The sequence below is a fragment of the Delphinapterus leucas genome, chromosome 17 (assembly GCF_059928025.1).
Source record: "Delphinapterus leucas isolate spDelLeu-1000000601 "Yukka" chromosome 17, BTC_Dleu_Yukka2, whole genome shotgun sequence".
Classification (NCBI taxonomy): domain Eukaryota; kingdom Metazoa; phylum Chordata; class Mammalia; order Artiodactyla; family Monodontidae; genus Delphinapterus; species Delphinapterus leucas.
The window spans coordinates 1,321,953-1,336,348 of record NC_143145.1 but is presented as its reverse complement, the minus strand read 5'-3'; the positions used below and the strand labels follow the sequence as shown (position 1 = coordinate 1,336,348).

Sequence of the window (14,396 nt, the reverse complement as noted above, 5' to 3'; positions counted from 1 at the left end):
ACTGAGTCAGGCGGAAGTAATGTTCCTGGAGGCTCAGCATCATGAAGAAAAGGACTTGCTGTCCCCAGTAGAGACACCAGAGGGAGATCCCTTCCAGGAGACTGGCCTCGGCTGGAAATTAGCTTGGAAGGCCAACAAAAGCCAATGAATGACGTAGTTAAGAGCTCACACTGCCAGCAACACGGGGGAGGGCCGCCTCCCGCCACCCGGGAGGGCTCTGGGCATTCTTGTCTCCGTGGCATCTTGTGGCTTTAAAGGTCAGTGGCCAGGCAGGGTTGGGTGGGAGTATTTACTGGACATCACTGGTCAGTGTGGGCTCTACCGTTGTTCTCTGATGACCCGAGAACCACGTATAAAGGAACCTCTACTCCGCTCTCGCTGGACCGGCCGGCTGAACACTCCCACTTGTGGGCGGGCAGGTGCCCACGGCCAGCGTCACGTAAGGACACCTGGAGCCCGAATCTGCAGAAACCTGTGCTGCCACCTGGGACACGGTTGTGTCCACAGGCCAGAAGGAGAGCGGAATGAGGTGAACAGCAGCCTCCCGTCAGCACCAAGCTACTGGGATCATGGGGAACGTACATGAAGGTCGTTTCAGCTGCAAAGGAAGGAAATTTTAAGTGTCATTTTAAGTGTCACGTAACAAACGTTATTTTCATCTCTCTGCCACAGTTGCATGGTGTAACGAAGTGTTTATAAATGTATTAATAGAATTAAATGAGAGAAAAAAACCAGGCTGATACTGACAGTGACCCCAGGATGAGAAAATACCTGGGGAGGCTGATTTGAAACCCGGGTTGACTACCTTTGAAAACTGATTGGACAGGAAAAGAAGTGTATATGGCCTTTGAAAATCACACAGAATTAAATGCTCCCATTGACACACATAAAATCTTCAAAAAATCATTGGGGCTGAGGATAAAAGTGTAATGAAGCTGGAGGACAGGCTGGCCTGAGTCCTGGCAGCACTCCCTCCCCTGGGCGTGCAGGAGTGAGTTCACTCTACCCTTGGGGAATCAAGCACATCCCACCGAGCCCGGGCTGGAAGGGACCCTGTGCACACACTGACCATCGGAACTCTTCCCAACTAAACACGCCATTTCTCACTGGAAGTTTTGATCATCTTTGGGCAACTACTAAGAAAACTGAGCGATCAAGAAGAAAGCAACCATTCAGCTGCTCGATGCCCCAATGCAGGGGCTGGCAGGGGAGGCCCCAAGGACTAACGGAGCTCTCCACCCCGGTTCTCTAGCTCATCTTTTTTTTTTTTTTGCCGTACGCGGGCCCCTCACTGTCGTGGTCTTTCCCGTCTTGGAGCACAGGTTCCGGACGCGCAGGCTCAGCGGCCATGGCTCACGGGCCCAGCCGCTCCACGGCATGTGGGATCTTCCCGGACCGGGGCACGAACCCGTGTCCCCTGCATCGGCAGGCGGACTCCCAACCACTGCGCTACCAGGGAAGCCCTGCCTGTATTTTTAAGGTTAGCTTTTGTTTTAACAATGTTTTTCATTTATGGTGGTAATGTATAAAGTTTTCTTTTTAAACCCAACTTATATTTTTAAAAATTGGTCAACTTAAAATGGTGCAGGACCTCCCTGGTGTTCCAGTGGTTAAGACTCAGTGCTTCCAGGACTTCTTTGGTGTGCCGTGGTTAAGAATCCGCCTGCCAATGCAGGGGACACGGGTTCACGCCCCGGTCCGGGAAGATCCCACATGCCGCGGAGCAGCAGAGCCCGTGAGCCATGGCCGCTGAGCCTGCGCGTCCGGGAGCCTGTGCTCCACAACGGAAGAGGCCACAACAGTGAGAGGCCCGCGTACCGCAAAAAAAAAAAGAGGGAATATCTGGGATTGGGCACAGCTGAAAGTAAGGTATGAGAAAGAAAGGGATTTGGGATAACTTTGAGGTTGGGAGTTATGGGGGTGATAGAGATGGCTTTTAAATTTACAAAACAAGAATTATTACAACCAATAAGTAACGTTGGTTTGAGTTCTCTGATGGGACCCCGGTAGGATGGCGGAGAGCACAAGATGGAGAGCAGGACAGTCATCACACGTCAGTTTCACAAATAAGGAGCTTCCTGCGGGTGCAGCCCGCTGGACTCACCGTACGAAGGCCACTCCGTCCGCATCACAGAAACACAGGACAGTGTAAAACTCGCTTTGTGGCTTCAACGCCAGACATGTCTCCAAGACACGTTCCCTTCAACCACCAAGTGCTTCACAGCCACAGAAATCTGAATTTTCTGCAGTTCCCCGGAGCCTTCGGCTACTCCGCCCTCTCCTCGCTGCCCATCCTCCTGGTCCCCACAGGCAGGTGCACAGCCCCCTGGATTAGCAGGAGCAGATGCAGCCTGATTCCAGGTGTGAAGTCGAGGGTTGCCTCAGAGCGCACAGGACACAGCTCAGAACCGGCACATGCGGTCCCCAAGAGGAACCTCAGAATGTGACCTAATTTGGAAACAGGGTCTTTGCAGGTGCAGTTAAGGTAAAGATTGAGGTGGGCCCATACTGGATTAGGGCAGATCCTAAATCTGATGAGAGAGTCTTTATAAGAGACAGAGGAAGGGCACACAGACACAGGGAGGGCCATGTGAAGATGTAGCAGAGATGGGAGTGATGTGCCCACAAGCCAGTGACAACCAGGATCCCCCCAGAAGCTAGAAGAGGCGGGAAGGATCCTCCCTGAAAGCCTCAAAGGGAACAGGGCCCTGGCACACCTTGATTTCAGATTCTGGCCTCCAGAACCGTGGGGGGATTTCTGTTGCTTCAAGCCACCTCATTTGTGGTGCTTTGTTACGGCAGCCCCTGGAAACTCCTACAGCAAGCATCACCTCAGGGGGAACTCGGGCATATATGTCCCCAGAGCCCATCTCCGAGGCCAGCTGCCTTCATATCGGTGGTCCCTGCTGCCTCAGTTCAGGGCCCCGTCTCCCATCCCCGCCTCTACCCCTGAACCTCTGCAGGCCCAGGGCCCCTCAGACCCTGCCGTCCTCCTGCCCAGAGCAGGCACGTCCAGAAGAGCCTTCCTGTGGCTGTTCTCGGGTTCACGCGTTCACAGTGTGAGGTGCAGGGCACAGACACAAGTGTTGAGGGGGGGTGCTCTGTTTTCTCCCATTTGGGGGTATTTCTGATACTTCAGGTGCATAAAATCGAATTTTACTCATGGTCTTTGGTCTGTGGTACCCACTCATCGTTGGTCCCTTACACGGCCCTCGTTCTTTTCTTCACAATAATGTAACAACCTTCCATGAACTCACCAACCAACAGGAAGACTAACACTTTGATGATACTTTACTGCTCCCTGCGGGACCCTTCTCAATGCCCTAAGGCCCCCTGTGTGCCCCCACCTCCCCATCCTAGGGCAGCAGCATCAGATTCTGGAATCTTGAGCTCACTCTTCTTCCGCTCCAGACGGGATGCTAGATGACAGGTGACAGGTGATGGATGGATGGATGGTAGTAGATAGATAATGATGACAAAGATGGATAAATGATAGATGGTATAGAGTCTTATTATCTATAAAGCAACAGTTTCTATCACATCCATATAAAACAACAGTATAAAGTAACGTATGTATGCATATCAGCTTTATGTGATCTACTGGGACTTATCTACTCAAGCTCACTTTGCTAACGTGGGTCCATGTCGTTTTGTAACACTCGCTCATTTGTAGCGGCCGCTGTATATACCCCATCACACCTCATCAACCCACTTTCCTGTTGGTGGGCATTTGGGGTGCTTCAGGATTTCTGCTCCTGTGAACAGTGCGACCATACACATTCTCCTGGTACACACAATCGAGATGTTTCACTGGGTGATGTGCCAGAAGGAGATGGCTTGGTTACGGGAAGCAGAATATTCAACTCCAAGACTACGACAGGCTGTTTTTCCTGGCAGCTGTTCTAGAGAGTCTCCAGCCTTCGAGGAGCAAGAGACCCGGGCGGTGCACGTGGGCTTCCTCAGGGATTGGACGTCTGCTAATCTGAGGGCTACAACTCTGCGTCTGAGATCCGCATCTCCCTGGTAACTGCGGGAGCTGGACCTCTCCCCTGTGTGCAGGCTCCCTGAGGTTGGTGCGTGTCTTTGCAGGTCTGAGGACTCTCCTTGGCCCTGGCAAACCTCCACAAAGTAGAAATGGAACGCTTGGCTTCAGCAGGAGGGCTCTGCAAAAAGACTCAGGGGATTTGGAGGCATGGTAACCATGGTGATTACTGCAGGGAACACTGGGGGACAGTCACAAAGAATCACTTGATTTCTGATTAGCTAATCTTGAAGTCTTCTTCCCAGCTGTGTTCCCTCGGATGGACCAGCCCTGCCCTTTGAGGCCTCCCCTGGATCAACTCAGGAAGGCAAATGCCTGTCTTTCTGTCCATCTTGAAGTCTGTCTGTCTTGCTGCCTAGCTGGAGCCATATGCTAGCCCAGGGTCCCAAGTTAGGGGATGAGACCCCTGTGCTCTGGAGGGATGGAGCAGGGACCCCCATGTTTTCCTCTCAGCCCAGGGACATCAGGGCAGCGGGACTGGTAGGGAGGCTGACCCTGGGGGCAGCCCCAGGGGAGACTCGCTCTGCCACACACGGCCACTCCACATTCAAGAAGCCCTCTTCTCATCAATTCACAATTCTTGACTTATCCAACTGTCACTCCTCATCCCTCATTCACTCATTTTTTATTTTACTCATTCATTCAGCAAAATTACCAGCTCTCAATGGTGGTGTCGGCTGGTGGTGAATCGAGAAAGATCCAGCTCCAGCTCTGTGGCTCCCTCTCCTCACTCGGATCCCTTCACTGTGGCTCGTCCTCTTTGTGTGTCTTGGGGACAAATGCACAAACCACCAGCAGAGAGAATGGATGAGTGAAGAACTCTCTGGAAGTATGAACTCTGCCCTCGACTACACATCTAGCTGGTGGGAGTGGGCTGGCACCATCCCTCAGGCAGGAAGGATGGCCACACCCGTCAGTGACAAAGGCCCAGCAAGGCCAACCCTGGGGTTAGTTCCCCAGAGATACTTGCTGGTGACACATCATGGCATGGGGACAGGAGCACACGAAGGGCAGCCTCCACGGGCGTGAGTGGAGGCCGAGGGCACAGCACGGAGCTGGGGTCTGTCGGGGACGCAGTGCATTGTGAGAAGGAACGTGGGGCTCCCTCTCCCCCGGAGACAACTGCACGGCTCCTCGGGGTGACATATCAAGGCATGAAAACACAAGGAGAAGAGGACCCTGTATTTGCATAAAGACACCTTGAATGGACCCAGAGGAGCGCTGGGCAGACAGGCGGGGGAGGGGGCACATTTCTCACCTGTGTTACTGATGTGAACGTATTAGCTATGGAGGAGCCCCTCACCTAATCCCAGGACTGGGGCCCCATGCTGCCCCTCCAGGAAGGGTAAGGAAGCGCTGGGGCCTCGCTCTCCAACACCCCTGACACCCTCTGCAGAGGCAGGACCGGGCCATCTCACTTATCTTGCTTCTGGCTCTATCCCCAAGGCCTAGAGCCTAGCACCTGGCTCCCAAAAGGAGTGCAAGGAATAAATAAGCGCATGAAGTGCTCAGCTCCTGTCTTGGCTCTCCCAAGGGGTGCCAGCTCCTTATCGTGGCGGGGCGGGTGGTGCACATTCCTGGGGCACTTGGAATAGGGATTTCTGTGCACAGGGCCTGGGCGTCCGCATTGGAACCCTCACCTGAAGGAATTCTGCTGGGGTTTCAGAACTGGTGCCCAGAGCCGCGGCCTGGGAAGCTCACAGGTTGGAGAGGGGTTTCCTGCACCTACTTCGCTTCCTTACCTGCCTGGGGGGAGGGGGGGAGGGGAGTTACCACTCTCCTCCCACCAGCTACCTAAAACTCAAGGACCTTCGGACCTTTGCACTGTTGGGTGAAGGTAAGAGGTACCTGGAAACATCACACATAAAAGTCTCTGCTGTAGAGCATGAAGAAGCAGGGGGAGCTGGGGGTTCTGTCCAGCTCATCGCTATTCACCAACAGTTACCAACAGTTACCAACATGTGCCGTGTGCAGGGCTGCACTGCCAGCTGTGCCCTGGGACCCGAGGAAGGAGGAGGAGACACAGGCAGGGGGCAGGAAGGGTGGGAGAGAGATGAGATTGAAACCGGATCAGGGGCATCCTCAGGGGACTGGGAGAACAGGCCAGGAGGGAGGGTAGGGGAGATGCCGTCAGGGAAGGTGTACCAGGAGGGCCTTGCCTAAGAGTCCTGAAGTCTGGAAGGGGCTTGGACGGAACAGGGGAGGGGTCGGGGAAGTCTCAAGCCCTAAGGAGGCAACCGAGGGGCGTGCTCATCCTCCCACGTCCCCACACTTCCACCACTAGCATTCTGCCAGCTGGAACAAAAGGGGCCAGAGGCCTGGCTTCTAGGCTCAGCCCCTCCTCCATGTGCAAACCCCCTGTGAGCTGGGTGTGTCCCCACCTCACAGACACAGAGACAGGCTCAGAGGGGAAGCAGAACTTGGCCCAAATCACACAGCAAGTAGGTGCCAGAATCCAGGCATTTCCTGTGGATCCAGCGAAGGTTTCGGTACGTCAGCATCTTACCTCTTCCAAGTCTGCTTCCTAGGTGTCGAGCGGGCATAATAAGACCGCTATCAAGTGCAAGTGGGGAGGAGATGGACAGATGCTCTGAGAGGGACAGGCCCAGCAGGCAGGGAGTGAGGGAGGGGCTCAGAGCACCGGCCATCCTGCAACTCCCCTGGGCCAGCGCCAGAGGCCCCCCAGCTCCAGCGAGGGGGCGCTGGAGAAGATGAACCCCACAGACCCCCAGTAGCAGATGGCTGCAGAGCGTGGGTGGTGGGAAATGGCCTGTGTGTTCTGTGAGGCTGCCGAAATCCTGAGCTTACCTCCGACAAAGAGGTTCGAAGGCAAACCAGTGACAAATCTCAACCCTGAATCTGATGCAACTGTCACACGATGCAAATGTTGGCGATTTCAATCTGGCAATGGTTTAAAAGAACACTACACCGTGACCTACTGGGGTTTGTTCGTGTCACAAGCACCATCAGGGCATGGGACGAGAGAACCCACTGCACTGACTACTAATTAAATGAGGGAACGTGGTTCCATCAACAGATGGTGAAGGGTATTTCTTTTAAATTCATCAGCCATTCCGAATAAAAAAAATCTAATTGAAGTACAAATAAATAAAAGAATCTGAGCTGAATAAAGACTGATTTTCAAATCCAAAAGCAAACATCAATTCAACGTACAACAAGAAAGACCTTCCATTAACACAGAGGCCCTGGATCACTGTCATTATTCAACCATGCTTTGCAGGTCCCAGCTAAAGCAATAGAAACCAAAACTAAATAAGCAATAAAAATATTGGGAAAGCACAGTCAAAATCATCTTCACTTGCAGATTATCTGATAATATGCCTTGAAAATTTAAGAGATTCTGATGGTAATAGAATTTAGGGACATACGCATTGGAAAATGAGTAGCCTTCCCTGCTCTAGTCGCAGCGCTGTACGTGGCTACCCCAAACCATCCCAGCACCCTCTACAGCAAGTTGATAGTCCCTGCATTGTGAACCCCACTTTTCTGGGATTCAGAAACCTCACTCTGCAGCCTCCAGGCCTCTAGGGTGTCGCTGTATGACTTTGGTTCTGCCAGGGAGATGCATCCTGGCGACACCCCCAGAGAGCGCCATGGGGGCGAGGGGCAATGCCCGGCCCACCAGCTCTGCCGCCAGGAGTAGCTCCCCGCATCCTCCCAACAGAGTCCCTTCTGAGGCCCTTCGGACTCAGGTGGGCTCTTGCTGATACACTCAAGTGTGTGAACACATCCCCAACCTCAGGCAAACAAGGGGCATAACTTTAATCTTTCTGTAACGATTTCTCTCCTGAGATCCATTCTACCAGGTGGCGGAGACCCAACTGTCTTGGCCACGTCTTCTTTCCCAGGGCTGTGTCCAGTCAGGAGTGGCGGATGCATCTGCTACAATACCCCTCAGCCCATCTGGTCCTCACGTACCCACCAAGGCACACAGCTGCACAAATCACCCCCACCTTGTCTCCAGGCTTCAGTCCCAGCACTCGCCCAAATGGCAGGCGTGGGGCTGTCTGTGGCCCACCTGCAGCCGCTCTCGCTCATCCCGCTCTGAGGCATCACCCTTCAGGAGCTTCTCTCTGGGACCCACCCCACTCTCCGCTCCTTCCAAGCCCCTCCGCCCAGGGGCACCACTTCTTCACCTTCGGGAGTTTCCTCCAACACCGCATCTGGAAGCGTTTTGAAGGGCTTCTCCTTAGGCTCGCTCCGTCTTGACATCTGTCTCAGAGAAGCCCGTGGCACAAGGGGTTGAGGATTTTGGAAACATGGAGGCCAACCATCTGACAGCCCCTATGGACCCCTCAACCCCTTCCCTCGTCATCCTACTGAAATGGGGGTCCAGTGGGGACAGGTACTTCTGGAACGAACGTCACAAAGAAAATGTCAGCTCACCACACCAAAAATGACTGTGAATGAAAAGGGGAGGGGATCAAATCCCACTTATGACACCACAGAAACTATAGATTGCTTAGCAATAAATATAGCAAGGAAGATACAAGAGCCACACAAAGAAAATGATGAACTTGGATGGAGGGACCAAGCAAATGGTGAGATCCATGGAGGTTCTGAGTGGGAACTTCCAACAGGGAAGACCTCTTCCTTCCCCAACTTCGTCCCCAAATGAGTGAAAGTCCAGTCAAAACCCTGAGAGTGTTGTTCTGGAACTAGACAAGTGGGTTCTAAAATTCATAGGTAAGAAAAAGCTGTGAGAAGTGGCAAGAGTCTTTTAAAAAGAAGAGCAGGGCCTCCCTGGTGGCGCAGTGGTTGAGAATCCACCTGCCATTGCAGGGGACACGGGTTCGATCCCTGGTCCCGGAGGATCCCACATACCGCAGAGCAACTAAGCCCGTGAGCCACAACTACTGAGCCTGTGTGCTGCAACTACTTAAGCCCGTGTGCCTAGAGCCCGTGCTCCACAAGAAGAGACGCCACTGCAATGAGAAGCCTGCGCACCGCAGCGAAGAGTAGCCCCCGCTCGCCGCAGCTAGAGAAAGCCCGCACGCAGCAACAAAGACCCGACACAGCCAAAAATAAATAAATAAATAAATTTTTTAAAAAATTGAAAGAAGAGCAAGACGGGCTCTCACCTCATCAACTGCTGAAACTTGGCTGGAGTCAAGCAGCTGGGTGAGACCCAAAGTAGGGAGGGTGTCCCCAAGGGTAGCAGGCCTGAAACACACACACGTGTAGAAATGCCTCCTGTTATCAAGGTGGTGCTTAAGTCACCAGGGAAAGGCGGGTTGTTTAACAAATGGCATTGAGAAAAACTGGCCACGTGTTTGGAAGAGGTCCCTGCCTTCTGCCACATAATGAACTCCAGGTGGACTGGATCGCTGAATGTGGTGGCCAAATCTGTGACAATATTAGAAGAAAATACAGAAACTGTTTTCCTCAGATAAGGGTGGAGGACGTTCTCCTAAGACCTGAAACCCAGAAACCATAAAAGAACAATTAGATTTGACCACATGAAACTCGAGAACATGCATATGTACGGTGACACACCAAAAACAAAGACGCAGGGAAATATTTGCAAAACATACACCACGGGAAAGACTGTTTCCGTAACACACAAAGGGGTCTTGCAAATCATAAGGAAAGACAAACGCCACGATAGAAGGATGGGCTAAGGATGCCATTGGACAGTCACAGAAGAAACACAAGTGGCTGACAAACACTTGGGACATCTAACCTCATTAATCACCTCTTCAGTAGCACTCAGAGTAAGATGCTACCGGCCAGACTGGCAAAAAGTCCTAGAGCTGAAGAACACCCTCTGGGAGTGATGTGGACGGAGCTGGTGTGACTGCAGCTTGACACGGCCTTTTTTTTTTTTAATTTATTTTTGGCTGCGTTGGGTCTTTGTTGCTACGTGGGCTTTCTCTAGCTGCGGCGAGCGGGGGCTACTCTTCACTGCGGGGCGCAGGTTTTTTATTGCGGTGGCTTCTCTTGTTGCGGAGCACGGGCTCTAGGTGCGCGGGCTCGGTAGCTGTGGCGCACGGGCTTAGTTGCTCCGCGGCATGTGGGATCTTCCCGGACCAGGGCTCGAACCCGTGTCCCTTGCATTGGCAGGCGGATTCTTAACCACTGCGCCACCAGGGGAGCCCAACACGGCCTTTTCTGAGCACCCATTTCATTGTTAAGTCTATGTCCTCTCTGGCTCAGCTGCCCCTGTCTCAGAATCGATGTGACAGATAATTGCCTGACCCCATAACCATATGAGGACCAGGACGGTCACGGCAGGACTGCTGATGAAAACCACTGAAGGCACCTCCGTGCCCACTGACAAGGGGAAGCTGAATGAGTCCTGGTCCAAAAGATACTCAGCAGCTGACACTGAAAGGCCCGTCTAGACGTCCTGACCCAGGAAAGTGTCCTTGATGAATGGTTCAGAAAAGGAGGCCATGGCACCCTGGCCTATCAGAGCTATGCGTGTGCCTAGGAGCCGAGCACGTCACACGGACCGTGGGCTTCGATCCTTCTGCAGCAGCTCGCGAAGGCCAGGGCACACATTCAGCTCTGGCTGCTTGGAAACGGGAGCTGAGGTGTCGAGGCCGCGTTATCTGGGCCATACTGCCGTAAGCCCCTCCGTCCAATCCTAATCGTGTATCTTAAAAGACCTGGGAGAGGGCTTCCCTGGTGGCGCAGTGGTTGAGAGTCCGCCTGCCAGTGCAGGGCCCGGTCCGGGAAGATCCCACATGCTGTGGAGCGGCTGGGCCCGTGAGCCATGGCCGCTGAGCCTGTGCGTCTGGAGCCTGTGCTCCGCAGCGGGAGAGGCCACAACACTGAGAGGCCCGCGTACAGCAAAAAAAAAAAAAAGACCTGGGAGAACTTCACGCCTTTTTGTGTTTTAAACACTTCCCTCAAATAACAAATTTAGCAAAGACTGACGTAAAAGTTGGTTTGAACCCCATGCCCCTGGGGTGGCCCGTCCACATCCTCCCAACACCTCCAGGCCTCCCATTGCTCCCGATCTCCTGGCTCCCGGCCTCCTCCGAATCCCCAAGGTTCTCTGCACGGGTCTTCCAGGTCATCCGCCAGCAGCACCCGGTCCCACGGTCCAAAAGCAGCAGACGCACACTGTGGATAGCACGCTTTACTGAGGTTTGTGGGGGGGGGGGTACATCGCAGAGCAGCAGAGCAAACTTAAAACAGAGTGGGAGACCACCCTCCGACAAGTCCCTCGGCCATTTCCACCAGCAGGAAGTTGATACCAGTCTCCAGTGACCCCACTCTCCCCACTGGTTCACTCGCCCAGGACCTCCAGACCCCTCTCCATCACTCCGGAAGAGGAGCCCAGGGAGGAATGCCAAGGCCAGCTCTGAGAGGAAGTATCGTTCATTCCAGGGAGTCCAGGACCCAGGAGTGACCTTGGGCTGGGTCAGCCACAGAGGGATGAAGAAGAACTGGCCGAGAAGGCCTGGAGTGCCCGCCGAGCGTCCCGTGGTGAGCCTAGGCCACAAGATGAGCCTCATGGCCAGTGGGTGTGGAGGCTGGGCTGGACTCAGGGGTGCAGGGGCTAACTGAGGGCTCACTGCTGGAGCAGGAAGGGCCAGGAAAGCAGCAGCAGCCTCAGGTTGACCTCCACGGTCAGCCTCCTCCCACGGGAAGCACCCAGGCCATCTGTGCCATACCCTCCCCTGGTCAGGGGACTGGCCTTCAAGACCCTACCCACAGCGGCGCCCAGCTCAGGGTGGAGGCGGGGGTGTGCCTGCTTCTGGGTCTGGGACCTCGAGGTCCGCGCGTGAGCCTGAAGGGGCCCCGACAGCTCTCAGGGCAGCTGATCACCACCCAGCGGGGAGAGAGCTCTGGAGACCTACACACGGGCATGTCTGTATGCTCCCGTGCGCACGCACATGTGGACCTGTGTGGACCTGCCTGCGCTGGGGCACACCGGTTCAGGGTCTGCTGTGACGCGAACGTGTCAGTGGGGGCGTGTGGGGCACCTGTGGGCACGAGCACGTGACGACGTGAGAGCGTGGTGTGGGTGAGGAGCGTGCCCTCTGCGGGCGTAGGTGTGAGTCTGGGCACGGCCCCATCCCCAGTGCGTGCACACACCGTTGCAAGGCCTCGCCCTCAGGCGCACCCTGTGACTTTGCTCACCTCAACTCTCACCGCCCCTCAGGCTGTTCCCAAACTTTACCAGGCCCACGGTCCCCTGGCAGCTCCACACCACAGCCCCCAGGGGACGAACGCTGCCCTCCCTGCCCCCGCCCCCTGCCCTTTCTCTGCCAGGAACCCCCCCCCAAAAACAAAATCCCCACCCAGGCTCGGGCCCGGGTCTCTGGACTCAGAAGTGACTTTACTTCTCTGTAGAGGATGCCCTCACAGCCAGGCTGTCGGGCGGGGCCTGGCTCAGCCTGGTTTCCCCTCCGAGGCCCGGGGTCCCAGCCTCCTGCTGGACGCCTGATTCCTGGAGATGTCCTGCTGGCTGGGACTTGGAGCTGGTGGAGAGACAGAGAGGGGCGGGGGCCACAGACTGTGGACAGGCCAAGGCTGCCCCCAGCTTCAGCCAGGCCAGGCTGCGGAGGGGGCAGCCACAGGCTCAGGTCTGGCGGGACGAGTTCAGAAGCTCTGCGGGAGGGAAGGGACCTCAGGGCCCAGCCCAGAGGAGGGTGGGCCCCAGGCCGAGCAGGAGTCCCCCCGCCAGGGCCCAGGAGCTGCGCCCCGCCAGCGCCACCCCGTTGCACAAATCCTTCTCACAGCAGTCCACATCTACTTTCAAGATCCCAGAGTTAATGAAGCCCATCAGATAGTCTGAGAAAAAGTGCCGCTTCACGAAGTCACAGGACGAGGCACACATCTTGTTCACAGAATGATCCTTCCTGCCTGGGGAGGAGGGAGGGGAGCCTGGGATTCGAGCCCCACAGGGCCCTTTCTGCCTGGTGCCCAGGACCCAAGCCAGGGACCCTCCAGGTCAGCTCAGGACCCCAGAACAACAGAAGTGAGGCTTCAATCCACCCACACTGTCCCCAGCTACGTGAAAAGGGCCACAGAAGGGCCAGAGAGGGTCAGGCGTCTGCTGACTGTCACACAGCAGGGCAGTGCCCTGCCCCCAGACCCATGCTCTTGCCCGAGGCCAGAGGGACTCCGATGACACCGCCGACCCCTCCCCACCCCAGGCCGCAGCCTGACTTACTGCTACTGGGATCTGTGATCCGGACACTGGCACACACCGTGTCTGCCGGCTGGCACTGCTTCGGGGTGCAATGACTGGAGTTGGTGGTCAGCGTGCAGTCCTGGCACCACAGGCCATGAGCTGGGCAGGGCACAGAGAGGAGGATGACCAGAGGGACAGGGGTCCAAGCCAGCCAGCCCCTTGCGTCCTCCCCACCTGCCTCGCTGCATGTCCTAGGAGAACCATGCAGCTGTAGGAGGCCGGCACTCCTTGACCAGGAGTGACCAGGACAATCTAGCACCCGGAGGACAGGCTGGGACCACCTGTGTGCCTTTGGGCAGGGTGGGGTGAGGGTGCCACCACATAGCCACAAGTATCACACCTATGGCGCCCTCCGGCACACTCCTACCCCCTCACACACATCCCTCCAGAGTCTAGTTGGTTCCGGTGGAGGAAGAACCAAACAGGACTTGATGGGAGGCCAGGTGGGGCTCTGAGAAGAGATGGAACACAAACAAGCCGGCACTAAGCCGGGAGCAGCCGCTGGACCAGGACCCAGGAGGAAAAGGACCCATGCCCTCAGGAGCCAGGAGAGACCCGGGCGGCTGGAGCTGGGGCAGCGCCAGCAGGGGCCACACAGGCGAGCGCTGGGCTGGGGTCGCTGGGTTCCGAAGCGGGTGTGTGTCTGATGGGCATCGTCAGAGAATGGCCGCCCCACACCTGGCTCTCTCCGGAGCTGCCTCATACAGGCTCTCAGGCGACCTGGCCTACCCCCGCCAGCCGCCCCCGGACTCACCGGGGCCAGAGCACAGCAGAGCGGCCAGCAGCACCAGGCCGAGGCCCTTCATGGCCGCAGGCAACATGCTCCAGGCGGGCCTCAGGAAGGCGCGGGGGCTGCAGGCTGGGGTCGTCTGGGGCACAGGCCTGGCAGGGAGAAGCCTCGATCAGGAGACCAAGTCCCGGCCCAGCTCGAAGGACCCTCCCCTTTTCTGGCATCCTAACGCAACCTCCTCCCTGGAATCCAGGGCCAGGGGTCGTCCGGGAGCTCTCAAAGCCCCACCCCCAGCCCATCCCCCAGAGCATCCACCATCACTGCATCCCCCCCGAGGAAAATAGGTCTGCCCTCTCCGGCAGGGTGACAGCTCGAAAGGCCCGCACCCCACGCTCCGCACCTGTGGGTAGGAGGGTGGGTCGGGAGGCGCGTCTTATCCCTGGGGAGCGATA

At 56.0% G+C, this 14,396-nt stretch overlaps 1 protein-coding gene across 1 annotated transcript; it reads right to left on the bottom strand.

The window, feature by feature from the left end:
• Positions 1–12,334: 12,334 nt before the first annotated feature.
• LY6H (lymphocyte antigen 6 family member H) lies at positions 12,335–14,096 on the bottom strand. Its single transcript, XM_022555470.2, has 3 exons — positions 13,969–14,096; positions 13,194–13,313; positions 12,335–12,883 (listed from the first exon to the last, which is right to left on the bottom strand). Exons 1-3 carry the CDS (start codon positions 14,033–14,035, stop codon positions 12,648–12,650), a joined length of 423 nt encoding a protein of 140 aa, XP_022411178.1. The 5' UTR covers positions 14,036–14,096; the 3' UTR covers positions 12,335–12,647.
• Between the last annotated feature and the right edge of the window lie 300 nt (positions 14,097–14,396).

What these genes read in the sequence shown, in the direction of transcription:
- LY6H (XM_022555470.2), bottom strand. Translation starts at nt 14,035, where the DNA reads ATGTTGCCTGCGGCCATGAAGGGCCTCGGCCTGGTGCTGCTGGCCGCT. An exon ending in TCTGCTGTGCTCTGGCCCCG is followed by an intron (nt 13,314 to 13,968) that starts GTGAGTCCGGGG and finishes TGCCCTGCCCAG; the next exon opens with CTCATGGCCTGTGGTGCCAG. An exon ending in GATCACAGATCCCAGTAGCA is followed by an intron (nt 12,884 to 13,193) that starts GTAAGTCAGGCT and finishes CCTCCTCCCCAG; the next exon opens with GCAGGAAGGATCATTCTGTG.